General features: G+C 42.6%; 1 protein-coding gene across 3 annotated transcripts in view; it reads left to right on the forward strand.

Moving 5' to 3' along the window:
• NARS2 (asparaginyl-tRNA synthetase 2, mitochondrial) overlaps window positions 1–24180 on the forward strand; it is a 192423-nt gene that overhangs the window by 114889 nt on the left and 53354 nt on the right. For all 3 annotated transcript variants that reach the window (XM_053708676.1, XM_053708675.1, XM_053708677.1), the window contains exon 11: window positions 8809–8875. In XM_053708676.1, coding sequence (XP_053564651.1) covers window positions 8809–8875 — 67 coding nt within the window. The remainder of the gene's footprint in view (window positions 1–8808; window positions 8876–24180) is intronic.

Below are 24180 nucleotides of genomic sequence, written 5' to 3' on the forward strand. Positions count from 1 at the left end.
GTTGGCTCAGTCAAGTCCGCTTTGCGGTCTCTAGTTTGGCTTCTGGACTAACTGTGAGTCAGTGTCTCTGGGGATTTTCCTCTTAAAATTTTCTCGGCTTCGGACAAAGCGTTTTTTTTTATTGGGTAGAGGTTCAGGCCTGGTGCTCTCAGTATGGGCCGCCTATTGTACCCTCCCGTCTTGGCATTCAGTGTCCTCTATAGCTTGGGTATGGTTTTCCCAAAAGTAATGAATGCAGCTGTGGACTCTTTCCATTTAAGAAGAAAAACATAAATTATGCTTACCTGATCATTTCCTTTTCTTCTGATGGAAAGAGTCCACAGCTCCCCACTCATAATTTTATGTGGGGCGTCCTTATATTCTTCTGGCATCTTTCACCCTGATATTTCTTCTACTGTTCCTTGTTCCTCGGCAGAATGACTGGGGGATGAGGGGAGTGGGAGGAGTATTTAAGCCTTTGGCTGGGTTGTCTTTGCCTCCTCCTGGTGGCCAGGTTCTTATTTTCCAAAAATAATGAATGCAACTGTGGACTCTTTCCATCAGAAGAAAATGAAATTATCAGGTAAGCATACTTTTGTTTTTGAGCGGAATGCCTGACATAGGATTTCTACATAATTGCATGTTTTTTTAGTAAGGTAACATTTATTAAATATGATATAAAACATGAAAATATCCTTTTCAAGTGAATTTTTTTTTATATTATATGGAGATCAATAGGCAGCACACTATTTTTACATAGTAGATGAAGTTGAAAGAAGACAGAAGTCCATTGAGTTCAACCTATAAAGATCCTACATTATTTACGATAAATAAGCTGTCAATTTAACTTAAATTAACACATTTATAAAGCTGACCCATTTTAACACAAACAATCATATCCTTGAATTCTGTTTTTGCCAAAAATGTTTTAGACATTTATTAATTTATCGAACGTTGCTAGCATTCGCTACCTCCTTAGACAATGAGTTCCACAATTATATTGCTCTTACAGTGAATCAAATTGTGGAACTCCTTGCCTAAGGAATTATTTGCATTTTTTTTCTACATTGTGATTTAATATTTCTTGCCAGATTTGTTCCATTTTTATTTCTCTGGAAACTTACTTCAAGTGAACATTTTTATGAATCAGATAAAAACATTTCCAATATCGACTGAGATTACAAATGTAGTATTTAGTGTATAGGTATAGACAAATGTTTTGGTACATTTGTAAAACAGAATGAATATTGGCCATGTTAAATAAAAAATTAAAAAGGTATATTTTCCCTTTATTGAATGTAGCATTCAATTATTAAACCTGAAATTTTATATGTTGATTCATCTAGACTTCATTGTGAATTAATGCATTTTGTTTAAATTATTGAATGTACTATTCAGTAGAAAGTGAAATATATGTATTTTTTATTTATTTAAAGTGATTGTAAACTTTAATGAGCCCATTATCAAAAAATAATCTTAAAAACAGGGGCACTTTTAATTTATTAAAGTTTACAAAAGCACTTATTTTTTAAAATAATTACTATTGAGTTATGGTAAACATAACGCTAATCCTCTGCCCGCATCGCCAGGTTTCTTTAGAAGATACAACAGATAAAATTGGAGCGCCACTTAAAGTACTGATAATTATAAAAATAAATTAAAAAGAATATGATAAGAAGCTGTGTAATATTACTTCACTATCATGTGGTATAAGATATTAGGTGTACAAGGATCAATCATAAATATAGTTCACAATAATACTATACAAAATGATAATAATAATATGGAACAGTCTTACCCTATGTTTTCCTTAAAAATAGGTAGGAGTAAATAGGAGAAAGTTGATATATAGACAAATGGATGCCAATAATGTCTCTATAAGGTTTACTGCTTATATGGAGCGCATCACCATGCACCAGAAAAAAGCAAAAACGATCTAAGTGTAGTAAATACAGTGACACTTTAATACATCAAAAGCACACTAAAAAATGCACACTCACACAGTATAACCTCAAACGTATGAGGTATGTTCCAGCATATGTGAAATTGGAGATTCGTACATCCACCAATCTGATGGTAACCCTTCTACAGCAGCGGATATCCACTAGGGCCGTATGTAAATAAATCAGTCAGAACGTTCTCTCATAACAGATGGGAGTACCCTAACTCATTTCGCGAGGCTCCTCCTTGCTTCGTCAGAGGCAATGACGAAGTGAGGAGGAGTCTCGCGAAACGTGTTAGGCCATGCCCATCTTTTACGAGAGGACGCTGGTTATCTGGCAGGAGCAGTCACACTGATGCCAGCTTCACTAACAGAGTACCGCTGTCCAGTCACAAATAACTCTCTCTATTGTGTGTTTGTGGAGACTTTTTTATCCCCAGAACCTATAGACTAACCTCATAATACCACTGTTTTTGGGTTTAACAGAGACGTTCTGATAGATTTATTTACATACTGCCCTAGTGGATATCTACTGCTGTGGAGGGGTTACCATCAGACTGGTGGATGTACGAATCTCTAATTTTACATATGCTGGAACATACCTCATACGTTTGAGGTTATACTGTGTGAGTGTGCATTTTTAATTGTGCTTTTGATGTATTAAAATGTCACTGTATTTACTACACTTAGATCGTTTGTGCATTTTTCTGGTGCACGGTGTTGCGCTCCATTTCTTTCTGTCTTTTCAGAAACTTCATCACATTCTTTAGAAGATCGATGACTAATCCGGTTTCATCCAATCGTTGAGTGCCCCCTTTATCGTCTAGCTCATGGAGCATACAACGATTGGAGGAAGCCAGATTTGTCATCCATATGCTAAAGAAAGCAGGAGATGCGGGGCAAAGTATTTAAAAAAAAACATAAGCATCTTTGTAAACGTTAATGAATTAAAGATTATTTTTTGATATTGGGCTTTAATTCATTAAAGTTTACAATCACTTTTCTCCAACATAGGTGTGTCCGGTCCACGGCGTCATCCTTACTTGTGGGATATTCTCCTCCCCAACAGGAAATGGCAAAGAGCCCAGCAAAGCTGGTCACATGATCCCTCCTAGGCTCCGCCTACCCCAGTCATTCTCTTTGCCGTTGTACAGGCAACATCTCCACGGAGATGGCTTAGAGTTTTTTAGTGTTTAACTGTAGTTTTTATTATTCAATCAAGAGTTTGTTATTTTAAAATAGTGCTGGTATGTACTATTTACTCTGAAACAGAAAAGAGATGAAGATTTCTGTTTGTATGAGGAAAATGATTTTAGCAACCGTTACTAAAATCCATGGCTGTTCCACACAGGACTGTTGAGAGGAATTAACTTCAGTTGGGGGAACAGTGAGCAGTCTTTTGCTGCTTGAGGTATGACACATTCTAACAAGACGATGTAATGCTGGAAGCTGTCATTTTCCCTATGGGATCCGGTAAGCCATTTTTATTCAGACAGTAAATAAGGGCTTCACAAGGGCTTATTAAGACTGTAGACATTTTCTGGGCTAAATCGATCATATTTACACATATTTAGCCTTGAGGAATGATTTAATCTGGGTATTTTTTGTAAAATAATATCGGCAGGCACTGTTTTAGACACCTTATTCTATAGGGGCTTTCCCTAATCATAGTCAGAGCCTCATTTTCGCGCCGGTATGGCGCACTTGTTTTTGAGAACAGCATGACATGCAGCTGCATGTGTGTGGAGCTCTGATACATAGAAAAGTCTTTCTGAAGGCATCATTTGGTATCGTATTCCCCTTTGGGCTTGGTTGGGTCTCAGCAAAGCAGATTCCAGGGACTGTAAAGGGGTTAAATATAAAAACGGCTCCGGTTCCGTTATTTTAAGGGTTAAAGCTTCCAAATTTGGTGTGCAATACTTTTAAGGCTTTAAGACACTGTGGTGAAATTTTGGTGAATTTTGAACAATTCCTTCATACTTTTTCGCAATTGCAGTAATAAAGTGTGTTCAGTTTAAAATTTAAAGTGACAGTAACGGTTTTATTTTAAAACGTTTTTTGTGCTTTGTTATCAAGTTTATGTCTGTTTAACATGTCTGAACTACCAGATAGATTGTGTTCTGACTGTGGGGAAGCCAAGGTTCCTTCTCATTTAAATAGATGTGATTAAAAATGATGCCCAAGATGATTCCTCAAGTGAGGGGAGTAAGCATGGTACTGCATCATCCCCTCCTTCGTCTACACCAGTCTTGCCCATACAGGAGGCCCCTAGTACATCTAGCGCGCCAATACTCCTTACTATGCAACAATTAACGGCTGTAATGGATAATTCTATCAAAAACATTTTAGCCAATATGCCCACTTATCAGCGAAAGCGCGACTGCTCTGTTTTAGAAAATACTGAAGAGCATGAGGACGCTGATGATATTGTTTCTGAAGGGCCCCTACACCAGTCTGAGGGGGCCAGGGAGGTTTTGTCTGAGGGAGAAATTTCAGATTCAGGAAAAATTTCTCAACAAGCTGAACCTGATGTGATTACTTTTAAATTTAAGTTGGAACATCTCCGCGCTCTGCTTAAGGAGGTGTTATCCAATTTGGATGATTGTGATTATCTGGTCATTCCAGAAACACTATGTAAAATGGACAAGTTCCTAGAGGCCCCGGGGCCCCCCGAAGCTTTTCCTATACCCAAGCGGGTGGCGTACATTGTTAATAAAGAATGGGACAGGCCCGGTATACCTTTCGTACCTCCCCCCATATTTAAAAAATTGTTTCCTATAGTCGACCCCAGAAAGGACTTATGGCAGACAGTCCCCAAGGTCGAGGGGGCGGTTTCTACTCTAAACAAGCGCACCACTATACCCATAGAAGATAGTTGTGCTTTCCAAGATCCTATGGATAAAAAATTAGAAGGTTTGCTAAAAAAGATGTTTGTTCAGCAAGGTTACCTTCTACAACCAATTGCATGCATTGTCCCTGTCACTACAGCCGCGTGTTTCTGGTTCGATGAGCTAGAAAAGGCGATTATTAGTAATTCTTCTTCTTATGAGGAGATTATGGACAGAATTCGTGCTCTTAAATTGGCTAATTCTTTCACCCTAGACGCCACCTTGCAATTGGCTAGGTTAGCGGCGAAAAATTCTGGGTTTGCTATTGTGGCGCGCAGAGCACTTTGGTTAAAATCTTGGTCAGCGGATGCGTCTTCCAAGAACAAATTGCTCGACATTCCTTTCAAGGGGAAAACACTGTTTGGCCCTGACTTGAAAGAGATTATCTCTGATATCACTGGGGGCAAGGGCCACGCCCTTCCTCAGGATAGGTCTTTCAAGGCCAAAAATAAACCTAATTTTCGTCCCTTTCGCAGAAACGGACCAGCCCCAAGTGCTACGTCCTCTAAGCAGGAGGGTAATACTTCTCAAGCCAATCCAGCCTGGAGACCAATGCAAGGCTGGAACAAAGGAAAGCAGGCCAAGAACCCTGCCACTGCTCCCAAGACAGCATGAGATGCGGGCCCCCGATCCGGGACCGGATTTGGTGGGGGGCAGACTCTCTCTCTCTCTTCACTCAGGCTTGGGCAAGAGATGTTCTGGATCCTTGGGCGCTAGAAATAGTCTCCCAAGGTTATCTTCTGGAAGTGATTCATCCTGTTCCATTAAAAGAACGAGGGATGGGGTTCTACTCCAATCTGTTCGTAGTTCCCAAAAAAGAGGGAACGTTCAGACCAATCTTAGATCTCAAGATCCTAAACAAGTTTCTCAAGGTTCCATCGTCCAAAATGGAAACCATTCGAACAATCCTTCCATCCAGGAAGGTCAATTCTTGACCACGGTAGATTTAAAGGATGCGTATCTACATATTCCTGTCCACAAGGAACATCATCGGTTCCTAAGGTTCGCATTCCTGGACAAGCATTACCAGTTCGTGGCGCTTCCTTTCGGATTAGCCACTGCTCCAAGGATTTTCACAAAGGTACTAGGGTCCCTTCTGGCGGTGCTAAGACCAAGGGGCATTGCTGTAGTACCTTACTTGGACGACATTCTGATTCAAGCGTCGTCCCTTCCTCAAGCAAAGGCTCACACGGACATAGTCCTGGCCTTTCTCAGATCTCACGAATGGAAAGTGAACGTGGAAAAGAGTTCTCTATCTCCGTCGACAAGAGTTCCCTTCTTGGGAACAATAATAGACTCCTTAGAAATGAGGATTTTTCTGACAGAGACCAGAAAAACAAAACTTCTAAACTCTTGTCGGATACTTCATTCCGTTCCTCTTCCTTCCATAGCGCAGTGCATGGAAGTGATAGGTTTGATGGTAGCGGCAATGGACATAGTTCCTTTTGCGCGCATTCATCTGAGACCATTACAACTGTGTATGCTCAGTCAGTGGAATGGGGACTATACAGACTTGTCTCCGAAGATACAAGTAAATCAGAGGACCAGAGACTCACTCCGTTGGTGGCTGTCCATGGACAACCTGTCACAAGGGGTGACCTCCCGCAGACCAGAGTGGGTCATTGTCACGACCGACGCCAGTCTGATGGGCTGGGGCGCGGTCTGGGGATCCCTGAAAGCTCAGGGTCTTTGGTCTCGGGAAGAATCTCTTCTACCGATAAATATTCTGGAACTGAGAGCGATATTCAATGCTCTCAAGGCTTGGCCTCAGCTAGCGAGGGCCAAGTTCATACGGTTTCAATCAGACAACATGACGACTGTTGCGTACATCAACCATCAGGGGGGAACAAGGAGTTCCCTGGCGATGGAAGAAGTGACCAAAATCATTCAATGGGCGGAGACTCGCTCCTGCCACCTGTCTGCAATCCACATCCCAGGAGTGGAAAATTGGGAAGCGGATTTTCTGAGTCGTCAGACATTGCATCCGGGGGAGTGGGAACTCCATCCGGAAATCTTTGCCCAAATCACTCAACTGTGGGGCATTCCAGACATGGATCTGATGGCCTCTCGTCAGAACTTCAAGGTTCCTTGCTACGGGTCCAGATCCAGGGATCCCAAGGCGACTCTAGTAGATGCACTAGTAGCACCTTGGACCTTCAAACTAGCTTATGTATTCCCGCCGTTCCCTCTCATCCCCAGGCTGGTAGCCAGGATCAATCAGGAGAGGGCGTCGGTGATCTTGATAGCTCCTGCGTGGCCACGCAGGATTTGGTATGCAGATCTGGTGAATATGTCATCGGCTCCACCATGGAAGCTACCTTTGAGACGAGACCTTCTTGTTCAAGGTCCGTTCGAACATCCGAATCTGGTCCCACTCCAGCTGACTGCTTGGAGATTGAACGCTTGATCTTCTCAAAGCGAGGGTTCTCAGATTCTGTTATTGATACTCTTGTTCAGGCCAGAAAGCCTGTAACTAGAAAAATTTACCACAAAATTTGGAAAAAATATATCTGTTGGTGTGAATCTAAAGGATTCCCTTGGGACAAGGTTAAGATTCCTAAGATTCTATCCTTCCTTCGAGAAGGATTGGAAAACGGATTATCTGCAAGTTCCTTGATGGGACAGATTTCTGCCTTGTCTGTGTTACTTCACAAAAAGCTGGCAGCTGTGCCAGATGTTCAAGCCTTTGTTCAGGCTCTGGTTAGAATCAAGCCTGTTTACAAACCTTTGACTCCTCCTTGGAGTCTCAACTTAGTTCTTTCAGTTCTTCAGGGGGTTCCGTTTGAACCCTTACATTCCGTTGATATTAAGTTATTATCTTGGAAAGTTTTGTTTTTGGTTGCAATTTCTTCTGCTAGAAGAGTTTCAGAATTATCTGCTCTGCAGTGTTCTCCTCCTTATCTGGTGTTCCATGCAGATAAGGTGGTTTTACGTACTAAACCTGGTTTTCTTCCAAAAGTTGTTTCTAACAAAAACATTAACCAGGAGATAGTCGTGCCTTCTCTGTGTCCGAAACCAGTTTCGAAGAAGGAACGTTTGTTGCACAATTTGGATGTTGTTCGCGCTCTAAAATTCTATTTAGATGCTACAAAGGATTTTAGACAAACATCTTCCTTGTTTGTTGTTTATTCTGGTAAAAGGAGAGGTCAAAAAGCAACTTCTACCTCTCTCTCTTTTTGGATTAAAAGCATCATCAGATTGGCTTACGAGACTGCCGGACGGCAGCCTCCTGAAAGGATCACAGCTCCTTCCACTAGGGCTGTGGCTTCCACATGGGCCTTCAAGAACGAGGCTTCTGTTGATCAGATATGTAGGGCAGCGACTTGGTCTTCACTGCACACTTTTACCAAATTTTACAAGTTTGATACTTTTGCTTCTTCTGAGGCTATTTTTGGGAGAAAGGTTTTGCAAGCCGTGGTGCCTTCCATTTAGGTGACCTGATTTGCTCCCTCCCTTCATCCGTGTCCTAAAGCTTTGGTATTGGTTCCCACAAGTAAGGATGACGCCGTGGACCGGACACACCTATGTTGGAGAAAACAGAATTTATGTTTACCTGATAAATTACTTTCTCCAACGGTGTGTCCGGTCCACGGCCCGCCCTGGTTTTTTAATCAGGACTGATAATTTATTTTCTTTAACTACAGTCACCACGGTATCATATGGTTTCTCCTATGCAAATATTCCTCCTTAACGTCGGTCGAATGACTGGGGTAGGCGGAGCCTAGGAGGGATCATGTGACCAGCTTTGCTGGGCTCTTTGCCATTTCCTGTTGGGGAGGAGAATATCCCACAAGTAAGGATGACGCCGTGGACCGGACACACCGTTGGAGAAAGTAATTTATCAGGTAAACATAAATTCTGTTTTTTTTCTATGACATTTTTTTTCTATGACATTTTTTAGTTTTTTGTTTTTTCAAGTATCTACTAATTTCTTCTACAAATTTTCGTACTTCATGTATTCTTTTTTCTAATATTGTTTTTCTTTCCTTGATTTTTCAGTATGTCTTACACAGAAGCTATAGAGGTTTTAAAGAATGCTGGGGAAACATTCCAGTACAAATGTGAGGTTGGTATGCTGTGCCTGGCATGCTGTAAACTATTTAAGTAAACACAATGGGCTAGATTACGAGTGGAACGCTATTTAGCGCTTTTGCTAGTTGGGTTGAGCTGGGATTACCAGTTAAAAGTAAAAAGTTATTGCTTTTGCATTAACACAATTCGCTCAAAAAGCTGAACTTACAATATCGCACGCTTGATAACTTCCCCATAGAAATCAGTGGAGCGAAAAAAACAACTTACTGCGCACAAACCCGATCACATATTCTCATGTGCTCTAACCGGACATGAAAATATGAATATTTCACATTCCATTTTATTAATAAATACATATTTCTAGATATATAGTTGATGGTATTTTGGTACAATATAAATCTATACCTAGGAATAGATATATACAGAAATATCTATTTACAAATACTTAGAACATATTCTGCTATGTGCAGAACATTGGAATGTGAAATATTTACTGTAAATACACACTATAACACTTTATTAAATATGTATATTGCATAAATATGATTTCTCCAACATAGGTGTGTCCGGTCCACGGCGTCATCCTTACTTGTGGGATATTCTCTTCCCCAACAGGAAATGGCAAAGAGCCCAGCAAAGCTGGTCACATGATCCCTCCTAGGCTCCGCCTACCCCAGTCATTCTCTTTGCCGTTGTACAGGCAACATCTCCACGGAGATGGCTTAGAGTTTTTTAGTGTTTAACTGTAGTTTTTATTATTCAATCAAGAGTTTGTTATTTTAAAATAGTGCTGGTATGTACTATTTACTCTGAAACAGAAAAGAGATGAAGATTTCTGTTTGTATGAGGAAAATGATTTTAGCAACCGTTACTAAAATCCATGGCTGTTCCACACAGGACTGTTGAGAGGAATTAACTTCAGTTGGGGGAACAGTGAGCAGTCTTTTGCTGCTTGAGGTATGACACATTCTAACAAGACGATGTAATGCTGGAAGCTGTCATTTTCCCTATGGGATCCGGTAAGCCATTTTTATTCACACAGTAAATAAGGGCTTCACAAGGGCTTATTAAGACTGTAGACATTTTCTGGGCTAAATCGATCATATTTACACATATTTAGCCTTGAGGAATCATTTAATCTGGGTATTTTTTGTAAAATAATATCGGCAGGCACTGTTTTAGACACTTTATTCTATTGGGGCTTTCCCTAATCATAGTCAGAGCCTCATTTTCGAGCCGGTATGGCGCACTTGTTTTTGAGAACAGCATGACATGCAGCTGCATGTGTGTGGAGCTCTGATACATAGAAAAGTCTTTCTGAAGGCATTATTTGGTATCGTATTCCCCTTTGGGCTTGGTTGGGTCTCAGCAAAGCAGATTCCAGGGACTGTAAAGGGGTTAAATATAAAAACGGCTCCGGTTCCGTTATTTTAAGGGTTAAAGCTTCCAAATTTGGTGTGCAATACTTTTAAGGCTTTAAGACACTGTGGTGAAATTTTGGTGAATTTTGAACAATTCCTTCATACTTTTTCGCAATTGCAGTAATAAAGTGTGTTCAGTTTAAAATTTAAAGTGACAGTAACGGTTTTATTTTAAAACGTTTTTTGTGCTTTGTTATCAAGTTTATGCCTGTTTAACATGTCTGAACTACCAGATAGATTGTGTTCTGACTGTGGGGAAGCCAAGGTTCCTTCTCATTTAAATAGATGTGATTTTACATACGGTTTCAATCAGACAACATGACGACTGTTGCGTACATCAACCATCAGGGGGGAACAAGGAGTTCCCTGGCGATGGAAGAAGTGACCAAAATCATTCAATGGGCGGAGACTCGCTCCTGCCACCTGTCTGCAATCCACATCCCAGGAGTGGAAACTTGGGAAGCGGATTTTCTGATTCGTCAGACATTGCATCCGGGGGTGTGGGAACTCCATCCGGAAATCTTTGCCCAAATCACTCAACTGTGGGGCATTCCAGACATGGATCTGATGGCCTCTCGTCAGAACTTCAAGGTTCCTTGCTACGGGTCCAGATCCAGGGATCCCAAGGCGACTCTAGTAGATGCACTAGTAGCACCTTGGACCTTCAACCTAGCTTATGTATTCCCGCCGTTTCCTCTCATCCCCAGGCTGGTAGCCAGGATCAATCAGGAGAAGGCGTAGGTGATCTTGATAGCTCCTGCGTAACCACGCAGGACTTGGTAGGCAGATCTGGTGAATATGTCATCGGCTTCACCATGGAAGCTACCTTTGAGACGAGACCTTCTTGTTCAAGGTCCGTTCGAACATCCGAATCTGGTCCTACTCCAGCTGACTGCTTGGAGATTGAACGCTTGATCTTATCAAAGCGAGGGTTCTCAGATTCTGTTATTGATACTCTTGTTCAGGCCAGAAAGCCTGTAACTAGAAAAATTTACCACAAAATATGGAAAAAATATATCTGTTGGTGTGAATCTAAAGGATTCCCTTGGGACAAGGTAAAGATTCCTAGGATTCTATCCTTTCTTCAAGAAGGATTGGAGAAAGGATTATCTGCAAGTTCCTTGAAGGGACAGATTTCTGCCTTGTCTGTGTTACTTCACAAAGAGCTGGCAGCTGTGCCAGATGTTCAAGCCTTTGTTCAGGCTCTGGTTAGAATCAAGCCTGTTTACAAACCTTTGACTCCTCCTTGGAGTCTCAACTTAGTTCTTTCAGTTCTTCAGGGGGTTCCGTTTGAACCCTTACATTCCGTTGATATTAAGTTATTATCTTGGAAAGTTTTGTTTTTGGCTGCAATTTCTTCCGCTAGAAGAGTTTCAGAATTATCTGCTCTGCAGTGTTCTCCTCCTTATCTGGTGTTCCATGCAGATAAGGTGGTTTTACGTACTAAACCTGGTTTTCTTCCAAAAGTTGTTTCTAACAAAAACATTAACCAGGAGATAGTCGTGCCTTCTTTGGGTCCGAAACCAGTTTCAAAGAAGGAACGTTTGTTGCACAATTTGGATGTTGTTCGCGCTCTAAAATTCTATTTAGATGCTACAAAGGATTTTAGACAAACATCTTCCTTGTTTGTTGTTTATTCTGGTAACAGGAGAGGTCAAAAAGCAACTTCTACCTCTCTCTCTTTTTGGATTAAAAGCATCATCAGATTGGCTTACGAGACTGCCGGACGGCAGCCTCCTGAAAGAATCACAGCTCATTCCACTAGGGCTGTGGCTTCCACATGGGCCTTCAAGAACGAGGCTTCTGTTGATCAGATATGTAGGGCAGCGACTTGGTCTTCACTGCACACTTTTACCAAATTTTACAAGTTTGATACTTTTGCTTCTTCTGAGGCTATTTTTTGGGAGAAAGGTTTTGCAAGCCGTGGTGCCTTCCATTTAGGTGACCTGATTTGCTCCCTCCCTTCATCCGTGTCCTAAAGCTTTGGTATTGGTTCCCACAAGTAAGGATGACGCCGTGGACCGGACACACCTATGTTGGAGAAAACAGAATTTATGTTTACCTGATAAATTACTTTCTCCAACGGTGTGTCCGGTCCACGGCCCGCCCTGGTTTTTTAATCAGGTCTGATGATTTATTTTCTTTAACTACAGTCACCACGGTATCATATGGTTTCTCCTATGCAAATATTCCTCCTTAACGTCGGTCGAATGACTGGGGTAGGCGGAGCCTAGGAGGGATCATGTGACCAGCTTTGCTGGGCTCTTTGCCATTTCCTGTTGGGGAAGAGAATATCCCACAAGTAAGGATGACGCCGTGGACCGGACACACCGTTGGAGAAAGTAATTTATCAGGTAAACATAAATTCTGTTTTTAATTGTTTTCGTCTACTTAATTGCAAAGGGCTCCAATGCACTTATATATATGTATTTATGTGTGTATACACATCTGTAAATACATATATACACATATAAATACATATGTACACATACAGTTGTAATCAAAAAAATTCAACCCCCATTGCAAATCAGGTTTATTTTCAAAATTTATAGACTTTCAGCTGTTTTGTAATGAACAAATCAAACAACAGTACTTGAAATAGCTCAACACAACAAATGCTTCAAGTGGTTTCCCCAAATTCAACTGAAAATGCAACTTTTAATGAATTCTGCAGTCTCAAAATTATTCAACCCCCTGAATAGAATCCCTCACAACAGCACAAATATGCAAAACAGGTGTTGTATTGTTGTATATTCTACAGGTTACAATGTTATTTATTTCTGTCTCCGCAGTAACCTCCAACGTGTTATATATTTAGGTAACAATATTTTCTTCTTAAATGGAAAGAGTCCACAGCTGCATCATTACTTTTGGGAAATAAGATCCTGGCCACTAGGAGGAGACAAAGACACCCCAGCCAAAGGCTTAAATACTCCTCCCACTCCCCTCATCCCCCAGTCATTCTTTGCCTTTCGTCCCAAGATCTGGGCTCCGTTTAGCTGGTCCTGCGGGTAGGCCTGTTTCTTCTTGGGCGTTAACCTCCGGGTTACCTTATATTTTATTTTATTTTTTTAATTGTTTTTATTGAGGTTTCAAGAAAGATATATTACACACAGTCATAGGAAAAATATGATAAAGACATACAAGAAAACAACATCCAATGCAAAATATTGTCCAATATTTCAGGACACAGGGTGTCTGTAAAGTATATAAAACATAAATTACAATAACTTAAATTAAACCAAGTTTTTACATTTTTGGATTCTAGGATTCCCCCATTGGACAAAAAGCGACTCTTGGGCCTATACAATTTAGTGTGACATAGAGAGAGGGGACTAATAAATCTCAAAAGCCACTCTTGGGCCATGATGATAATGCATCATACTCAACGTTTTAATAAACTAGATACTAGCAATGGCAATAAGAGTACCATAACTTGCAGAGTTAATAGTATTGTGTAACGGTCAGATCATACACAAAACTTCAACAGAGCATGAAAACAAAAGGTTAAGTTGTATGTATGTATGTATATATATGTATATATATGTATATATATATATATATATATATATATATATATATATATATATATATATATATATAGGTTCTATGGAGCACATAAATCCCTAGATAACTAGCTTGTATAATACAACTCTAAGCTAGTCCTTAACATTTATCTAGGTATGTCACATAACATGGGTAGTGAAGTACCAAAACTTTGGCATAGTTTTATATCAAGGGGTGTGGGCAACCTTGGAGCATTAATAGTCTCACATATAAATAAATATATAATATAGGAATGAACTCTGAAACGAACACATAGAATATATAGACTGCATCGTATAACGAGTTAAAGGTGGAGATATAGTACTGGGTCACTGACCTCTAAGTGCTGAGGGTTTCTGATAGCATAAAGGTATAAACACAATGCCCCATCTAAACAGTGCAAGAAGTTGTTCCATAGAGGCTGACTGCCACAAATATAGGCCAACTGCTATTTCTTATCTGGTCTAAGAATATACTGTATGGAAAGGTTGCTTATACTGTACCCATCCAGCTATGTATGAGCAATACTTTTATATTAAGAGAGAGTACATAGACTAACCATCCATGCAGAATTCCAATTGGAAGTTGTGGGTATGTAGCTCTAGGGATATATATAGGACAAAATAGTAGCCCTCCGGCTTAATTTATAGCAAAGTTAGGACATATGGAGGGTGGTAAAAATAACTAGCCTCTTGGTCCTAAGGTAACTATATATCTTCCAGAGACTAAACAGAAATCCTTGTTAAGTGAGATGGACTTAAGTAATGTTAAAGGTATAAACTCCATACTATGTCAAGATGGCTAGAACACCAGCTAAAGTAGCATATCTATTACAATCCTATGCTATCTCGATATCCCTCAATAACCTGGATAGTTATAACATGATAGCTTTGGATCCACATACGAAAGCTATGGGGAGTTTAATATCAATAACTTAAATTGAGTTAAACATACAGCAACATCTCAGTGTGAATCCAATTAGCCACTGACCTAAGGTATTTGGAGGAAATCTTAAAACATTTAAACAGTACCTATAATAAAGCATGCGTGAGTCTGCCAACTAAGCAGGCATGATACGGTTAGTTTCCCACTTTCCAAACATTTTATATTATATAGAGGGAAGAAAAAACAACAATAAAAATAAGGAAAATAAAATAACGTAAAGGTACAATATCATCGCAGAATTTGGAATTACTCTGAATCAAACTTTTTACCCTCTATGATAGATTTTTCAAAGGGCAATGTGCGGTTCATATATAAGTCCTTCAGCCGATCCCCTGTTTGTGTCTCAAAGTCAGGGTGTTAATGAGGGTTCCCTCAAGACTTTTTACCACCCACTGAGCGGACCCTGTCTGAAGCGGATCTCTCTCAAGGGATGTTTCCTTCAACCGATGACCCTCTGGTGGCTCCGAAAACAGTTCTAGTTTGTCTCCAGAGTTCTGCTTGTGGGGGATCGCCTCAAGCTCGGGGAAAATGACAAGCTTATCAGACAAGGTTTCACTCACCGGCCCTCCCACTATCGGCTGCTTCATGGAGGAGATCAGTGGCACCACTCTCAGTCCCAGTAACTTGTCAGGGTATATGCTTACAGCAAAAGAGGTAATCCCTGGTTTACTGGCTTGGAGGTTCAGCGTTAACTCAGGAGGGGCCTGCACTTGGGGTGAGGGTTCTGTTAAATCCTAAATGCTCACTTGAGTTCCGGCATCTTCTTTCACTTTCCCGGGTGGTTCTCCTGGTTTGACATGCCGGTGTCCAGCTTGCTCTGCTAGCATGCGTAGGCTGTCCCATTCAGCAGACCAAATTTGTAGCAGTCGCACATGATGGTCATCAAGTAAGCGGATCACTTCCTCGAGTAACAAATTGGCATTGGGCTCCATCAGTTCCTGTTGCAAGTGTGTGTGTGTGTAGCTAGAGAGTCGTTCGATCTTCGCTTTTCTTTGTCATAAAATACAAGTATGGCACTATATAGAACCAGTTGATACAAATTGTAGATGTAGGAGTATCATCTGGCAGTCCAACTGAGACTTGACAGTCCGGATCAGAACTTCAGGTTCATAGAATCAACAAATCTGGTATCATTTGGTTCAGGAACATATAATACACATATAGGTATTCTAATTTTCCAGAGATGTAGCATATATCTGGTTATAATTGGCGGATTGTCCAGATCTCACCCAGAGCTTCTGATATTGCATCCTGTCATGGACGCTGCCCAGACACGCCCCCCTTATATTTTATTTTATCTGATGGGATGTTTTTTGTTCTGTTTATTGTTTCCTTCGGGAACTCTCTGGGATCGATACACCTTTGTTACTTCTTCGGAAGTTGTTTTGGACAGGTTAGTCCTATGTTAAAATGTCTGTTTTCCCTTCTTCCCCTCTGAGGGAGGATTTATGCAGCCTGCCGGTTAGGACCCTGGGTGCAGGCTGGTCTTGTTGGGTTCGGTTCTGTCTTGAGGCTGTTCAGACATGTGGCGCTGTTCAGACATGTGGCGCTGTTCGAGGCGCCGAGTGCCCATGTTATAATTTGTTTTACATGTTTCAACTACGCATCAAGAGGCCTGTGGGCCCGTGAGGAGGGAAGGATTGTTTCAGTTCTTTTAGCCTTCATCTGGATGCCTGGTTTAGCGTAATTTCCGCTGTGTCTCTTATGCCTGGTATTATCGGACAATAAAGTTTCCTCCCCCACGTAGTGGAGGGTTGGAGGGCTTAGCGCCCTCTTACCGCCGTTTGAGCGGTTTGGCCTTCTTTTGAGGCTCTGGATTTGTCCTTTTTGGACTTGGTCCATCTACAGCTAGTACAGTAGTGTGAATAGCTGCCTAGCATGCGGAAGGTTTGCAGTTTGAATCTGCGGCAGCTCCTTGCACCTTGAAGGTGTGCTCACAGGCTGTTTAATGTAACCAGCTGCAGCTATTGTTCATTACCCGTGTACTGTCTAGCTGATTATGAGAACCTTTTGGTCTTCCCCCATTGTCTCCGGTTGGTTTAGGTCTCCTTTTAGGGACCTGATTTTCCTTCTGGGAGATGGTTGATCCCTGTGGGTTCCCCAGAGCTGGGGCTTCGTGTCTTTTTCTACCTGTATCCCTCTTTTGATAGGGAGGTGATGTGGAGACTAGCACTGCTCGAGGTGTTTTGGCCTCAAGGTTTTCCTTGCTTGTTGTCCCGAGGCTGTGTTGGAAGTCTAGGGGCTCTAGAGTCGTTATTCAACTTTTATCGCCTTGCTCCTTGGAGCATAGTACTGTTAGCAAGGGGTGGTTCCTTCCTTCGGTCAGGACTTAAGAGTGCTTCTTGTTATCCGGATTGCTCTGGATATTGCATTAATATCCCCTGTGTCTGGTTTTTTATCAGATGGGTTGTTAAGTTCTCGGATATGTTTGATCGAACAATTGGGTGCCCGGACCTGTTTTCTCCCTGAGGCTTCCGGTTGCTGAGGCTTCACTCAGCGTTTTCCCTTGTGGACCCAGTTGTGGGTTGTTACTGGACTCTTAGGCCTAGGGGCTGGATTGGGGTTCCCCAGTTACTGGGAACTTGAGCTATGTCTCTTACTCGGTCTACTTGACCTGGTTATGGCCAGGTTTTCTGAGTGTCTGTTGCTCATTAGGCTTGATGCGCCTGGGAGTTGGCTTCCCTGGGTCAGCTTGCTAGGGTAACCCTTGGATTCACTGCTCTGCAGGCAAATTGGTTTGCAGTGTCTCTGCTGCATCTATCTGCATCCTTTCCAGGGGCATCAGTGTCAGGGTGGATTTCTCCTTAGCCTGTAGCTTCGTGCCTTGAGGACAGGTGTTGCCTTCTGGGCCTTCATTTTCTTAAGGTGTTTATTCTCACTCTTATGGTGATGTGGTCCCTTTCTTGGGGCTTCTCCTGGATCAGGAGGTTGGAACTGTGTAACTTATCAGAGAGGGGTGTCTCTCTGGGGTGTTACGTTTATCTGGAGTCTTGCTGACTCTGTGTTGACACTTTGTTGGGCCTTTTGCTAGATCCTTTCAGTCTACGGCCTTGTCGTCTGTTTTATGAGTTGGGTTGTAGCTTTACTCTGTGGCCATTCTTCCGCTGTTCGTGAGCGGGCTTGGGGTTCTTCCATTATCCCTGTTTCGGGTTCGGATAGACGTTGTCCTTTTCAGGAACTAGGTGGGCGTAGTTGCTAGCTCCCTAGTCCTACAGGCAGAGGGTCCAGGTTTACACCTCCTTCGGGCTCTGTGTGTATCCTCTCCTTTCAGGGGGGCCTCGACTGAGGTTATGTGTTCCCCTTTTTGGAGATCTGAGTGTAGGTCTGGCAGCTTGTTTGCCTAGAGCGTGCACTCTGTCTGGGGGTTGCTTTTTGCAGTCTGTTCTCTGGTTGACCACTTCTGCTTATTAGCAAGTATCCTCTGTGTCGCCCTGTTTTGGGCTCTGTGTTCTCAACTCAGGATTTTTTCGTCTGGGTCTGTTACACATTTTTTTGTGGTTGAATACTTTGTATTCTATGTTCGGACGCTGTGAGGACTCCGTCTTCCGTTGTCTTTCGGTGCTTTGCACGATGTTGAGAGAAGGGTTTTTCTGTTTCGATGCCCAGTCCTAAACCTCCGGTTTCTGCTTGGTCTGTGCGTAGTCTCCCTTTGTTTGTCAGGACCCATTTGGAACTTATGAGCTGGGCTTGTTATGGGGATTGTTCCTTATGGATTCTGTGGTGACCTTTCGTTTTCCCTTCGGTTCTTCCTTGCCCTATCTCTTTGGGAGTTTAGGCTGGTGTTCCCTTCATTAGTGAGGGGTGAGGGATCGACTGTTGGGCGACGGTGTCTCCTGGAGGACTGTTGGCTCAGTTGAGTCCGATTTTGCGGTCTCTAGCTAGGCTTCTGGACTATCTGCGGGTCAGTGTCCTTGGGCCTTTCCTTTTCAAAGTTTCTCAGCTTCGGACGAAGCGGGGTTTTCTCTTGTTAAGTGTGTTCAGTCCACGGGTCATCCATTACTTATGGGATATATTCTCCTCCCCAACAGGAAGCTGCAAGAGGATCACCCAAGCAGAGCTGCTATATAGCTCCTCCCCTCACATGTCATATCCAGTCATTCTCTTGCAAGTCTCAACATAGAAGGAAGTCCGCAAGAGGAGTGGTGTTTTATACTTAATTTATTTCTTCGATCAAAAGTTTGTTATTTTTAAATGGCACCGGAGTGTGCTGTTTTTCTCTCAGGCAGTATTTAGAAGAAGAATCTGCCTGCGTTTTCAATGATCTTAGCAGACGTAACTAAGATCCACTGGCTGTTCTCGCACATTCTGAGGAGTGGGGTAACTTCAGAAAAGGGAATAGCATGCGGGGTCCCCCGCAAATGAGGTATGTGCAGTAATATTTTCTAGGAATGGAATTGACTAAGAAAACACTGCTGTTACCCATATGATGTAAGTACAGCCTTTAATGCAGTAGTAGCGACTGGTATCAGGCTGATAAATGTATGCGCAGTTGAGTTATTTTCTAGGGACTAGAATTTGACTGAGAAAATACTGTTAATACTGATATAAATGTATGAGCCTTAACTGCAGTAGAAGCGACTGGTAGCAGGCTTAGTGATAACTTTGCATAACACTGGAAAGTTGTTTTTAAAACGTTTACTGGCATGTTATTTGTTTTGTGAGGTACTTTGGTGATAAATCTTTTTGGGCATGATTTTTTTCCATATGGCTAACGTATATTTCTGCATAGAAACCGTTGTAACAGGTCTCCCACTGTTGTAATATGAGTGGGAGGGGCCTTTTTTGGCGCCTTGTTGCGCAGTTAAAATTCTTGCACAGTCTTCCTGCTTCTTCCTCCTTGATCCAGGACGTCTCCAGAGGGCGCAGGGGTCTTCAAAATTCATTTTTGAGGGAGGTAATCAGTCACAGCAGACCTGTGACAGTGTGTTTGACTGTGATAAAAGCGTTAAATCTTAAATTGATTATCCGTTTTTGGGTATTGAGGGGTTAATCATCCGTTTGCTAGTGGGTGCAATCCTCTGCTAAATTCATACATTTACTGTTAAAATTGTTGGCTATAACTGAATTAGTTCATTGTTATTTCAACTGTGACAGTTTTTTTGTGTTTTTAAAAGCGCTGCAGCGTTTTTTCTATTGCTTGTCCGATACTGCTGTGCCATGTCCGATACTGCGTCACAATTTGCAGAACATGAGGACGAAGAGCTTCACTCTGTGGGTGACGGATCTGATCCGGGGAGACCGGATTCAGAAATTTCACATTTTAAATTTAAGCTTGAGAACCTCCGTGTATTGCTAGGGGAGGTGTTAGCGGCTCTGAACGATTGCGACACGGTTGCAATCCCAGAGAAATTATGTAGGCTGGATAAATACTATGCGGTACCGGTGTGTACTGACGTTTTTCCTATACCTAAAAGGCTTACAGAGATTATTAGGAAGGAGTGGGATAGACCCGGTGTGCCCTTTTCCCCTCCTCCGATATTTAGAAAAATGTTCCCAATAGACGCCACCACACGAGACTTATGGCAGACGGTCCCTAAGGTGGAGGGAGCAGTTTCTACTTTAGCCAAGCGTACTACTATCCCGGTGGAGGATAGTTGTGCTTTCTCAGATCCAATGGATAAAAAATTAGAAGGTTACCTTAAGAAAATGTTTGTTCAACAAGGTTTTATATTACAGCCCCTTGCATGCATTGCGCCCGTCACTGCTGCAGCGGCATTCTGGTTTGAGTCTCTGGAAGAGGCTATTCGCACAGCACCATTGGATGAGATTATGAACAAGCTTAAAGCCCTTAAGCTAGCTAATGCATTTGTTTTGGATGCCGTTGTGCATTTAACCAAACTAACGGCTAAGAACTCCGGATTCGCCATCCAGGCGCGCAGAGCGCTATGGCTTAAATCCTGGTCAGCAGATGTAACTTCTAAATCTAAATTGCTTAATATTCCTTTCAAAGGGCAAACCTTATTCGGGCCCGGCTTGAAAGAAATTATTGCTGACATTACTGGAGGTAAGGGTCACACCCTTCCTCAGGACAGGGCCAAATCAAAGGCCAAACAGTCTAATTTTCGTGCCTTTCGTAATTTCAAGGCAGGAGCAGCATCAACTTCCTCCGCTCCAAAACAGGAAGGGACTGCTACTCGTTACAGACAGGGTTGGAAAGGCAACCAGTCCTGGAACAAGGGCAAGCAGGCCAGAAAACCTACTTCTGCCCCTAAGACAGCATGAAGAAAGGGCCCCCTATCCGGAAACGGATCTAGTGGGGGGCAGACTTTCTCTCTTCGCCCAGGCCTGGGCAAGAGATGTCCAGGATCCCTGGGCGTTGGAGATCATATCTCAGGGATACCTTCTGGACTTCAAAACTTCTCCTCCACAAGGGAGATTTCATCTGTCAAGGTTATCAACAAACCTAATAAAGAAAGAGGCATTTCTACGATGTGTACAAGACCTCTTAGTAATGGGAGTGATCCACCCGGTTCCGCGGACGGAACAAGGGCAAGGTTTTTACTCAAATCTGTTTGTAGTTCCCAAAAAAGAGGGAACCTTCAGGCCAATCTTGGACCTGAAGATCTTAAACAAATTCCTAAGAGTTCCATCGTTCAAAATGGAAACTATTCGAACCATCCTACCCATGATCCAAGTGGGTCAGTATATGACCACAGTGGACTTGAAGGATGCCTACCTTCACATACCGATTCACAAGGATCATTATCGGTACCTAAGGTTTGCCTTTCTAGACAGGCATTACCAGTTTGTAGCTCTTCCCTTCGGGTTGGCTACGGCCCCGAGAATTTTTACAAAGATTCTGGGCTCGCTTCTGGCGGTACTAAGACCGCGAGGCATAGCGGTGGCTCCGTACCTAGACGACATCCTGATACAAGCGTCAACTTTTCAAAATGCAAAGTCTCATACAGAGATAGTTCTAGCATTTCTGAGGTCGCATGGGTGGAAAGTGAACATGGAAAAGAGTTCTCTGTTCCCACTCACAAGGGTTCCCTTTCTAGGGACTCTTATAGATTCTGTAGAGATGAAGATTTACCTGACGGAGTCCAGGTTATCAAAAATCCTAAATGCTTGCCGTGTCCTTCATTCCATTCCAAGCCCATCAGTAGCTCAGTGCATGGAAGTAATCGGCTTAATGGTCGCGGCAATGGACATAGTGCCATTTGCGCGCCTACATCTCAGACCGCTGCAACTATGCATGCTAAGTCAGTGGAATGGGGATTACTCAGATCTGTCCCCTTTACTAAATCTGGACCAGGAGGCCAGAGATTCTCTTCTCTGGTGGTTGTCGCGGGTTCATCTGTCCAAAGGAATGACTTTTCGCAGACCAGATTGGACGATTGTAACAACAGACGCCAGCCTACTAGGCTGGGGTGCAGTCTGGAACTCCCTGAAGGCTCAGGGATCGTGGACTCAGAAGGAGAAACTCCTCCCAATAAACATTCTGGAATTAAGAGCAATATTCAATGCTCTTCTAGCTTGGCCTCAGTTAGCAACACTGAGGTTCATCAGATTTCAGTCGGACAACATCACGACTGTGGCTTACATCAATCATCAAGGGGGAACCAGGAGTTCCCTAGCGATGTTGGAAGTCTCGAAGATAGTTCGCTGGGCAGAGTCGCACTCTTGTCACCTGTCAGCGATCTACATCCCAGGCGTGGAGAACTGGGAGGCGGACTTTCTAAGTCGCCAGACCTTTCATCCGGGGGAGTGGGAACTTCACCCGGAGGTGTTTGCTCAACTGATTCTTCGTTGGGGCGAACCGGAGCTGGATCTCATGGCATCTCGCCAGAACACCAAGCTTCCTTGTTACGGATCCAGGTCCAGGGACCCGGGAGCGGTGCTGGTAGATGCACTAGCAGCCCCTTGGGTTTTCAACATGGCTTATGTGTTTCCACCATTTCCGTTGCTACCTCGACTGATTGCCAGGATCAAACAGGAGAGAGCATCGGTGATTCTGATAGCGCCTGCGTGGCCACGCAGGACCTGGTATGCAGACCTAGTGGACATGTCGTCCTGTCCACCATGGTCTCTGCCTCTGAGGCAGGACCTTCTAATTCAGGGTCCTTTCAACCATCCAAGCCTAATTTCTCTGAGGCTGACTGCATGGAGATTGAACGCTTGATTCTATCAAAGCGTGGTTTTTCGGAGTCGGTTATTGATACGTTAATACAGGCTCGGAAACCTGTTACCAGAAAAATTTACCATAAAATATGGCGTAAATATTTATATTGGTGTGAATCCAAGAGTTACTCATGGAGTAAGGTTAGGATTCCTAGGATATTGGCTTATCTACAAGAAGGTTTAGAAAAGGGTTTATCCGCTAGTTCGTTAAAGGGACAGATTTCTGCTCTGTCTATTCTTTTACACAAACGTCTGGCAGAGAATCCAGACGTTCAGGCTTTAGCTAGGATTAAGCCTGTGTTTAAAACTGTTGCTCCTCCGTGGAGCTTAAACTTGGTTCTTAAAGTTCTTCAGGGTGTTCCGTTTGAACCCCTTCATTCCATTGATATTAAGTTTTTATCTTGGAAAGTTCTGTTTTTGATGGCTATTTCCTCGGCTCGAAGAGTCTCTGAGTTATCTGCCTTACATTGCGATTCTCCTTATCTGATTTTTCATTCAGACAAGGTAGTTCTGCGTACTAAACCTGGGTTTTTACCTAAGGTTGTTTCTAACAGGAATATCAATCAAGAGATTGTTGTTGCTTCATTGTGTCCTAATCCTTCTTCAAAGAAGGAACGTCTTTTGCATAATCTGGACGTAGTCCGTGCTCTGAAGTTCTACTTACAGGCAACTAAAGATTTTCGGCAAACTTCTTCTCTGTTTGTCGTTTATTCTGGTCAGAGGAGAGGTCAAAAGGCTTCGGCCAACTCTCTCTCTTTTTGGCTTCGTAGCATAATACGTTTAGCCTATGAGACTGCTGGACAGCAGCCTCCTGAAAGAATTACAGCTCATTCCACTAGAGCTGTGGCTTCCACCTGGGCCTTTAAGAATGAGGCCTCTGTTGAACAGATTTGCAAGGCTGCAACTTGGTCTTCACTTCATACCTTTTCAAAATTTTACAAATTTGACACTTTTGCTTCTTCGGAGGCTGGTTTTGGGAGAAAGGTTCTACAGGCAGTGGTTCCTTCTGTTTAATGTTCCTGCCTTGTCCCTCCCATCATCCGTGTACTTTAGCTTTGGTATTGGTATCCCATAAGTAATGGATGACCCGTGGACTGAACACACTTAACAAGAGAAAACATAATTTATGCTTACCTGATAAATTTATTTCTCTTGTAGTGTGTTCAGTCCACGGCCCGCCCTGTCTTTTTTGAGGCAGTTCTAAATTTTAATTAAAACTCCAGTCACCACTGCACCCTATAGTGTTTCCTTTCTCGTCTTGTTTCGGTCGAATGACTGTATATGACATGTGAGGGGAGGAGCTATA

The sequence above is a fragment of the Bombina bombina genome, chromosome 3 (assembly GCF_027579735.1).
Source record: "Bombina bombina isolate aBomBom1 chromosome 3, aBomBom1.pri, whole genome shotgun sequence".
Classification (NCBI taxonomy): domain Eukaryota; kingdom Metazoa; phylum Chordata; class Amphibia; order Anura; family Bombinatoridae; genus Bombina; species Bombina bombina.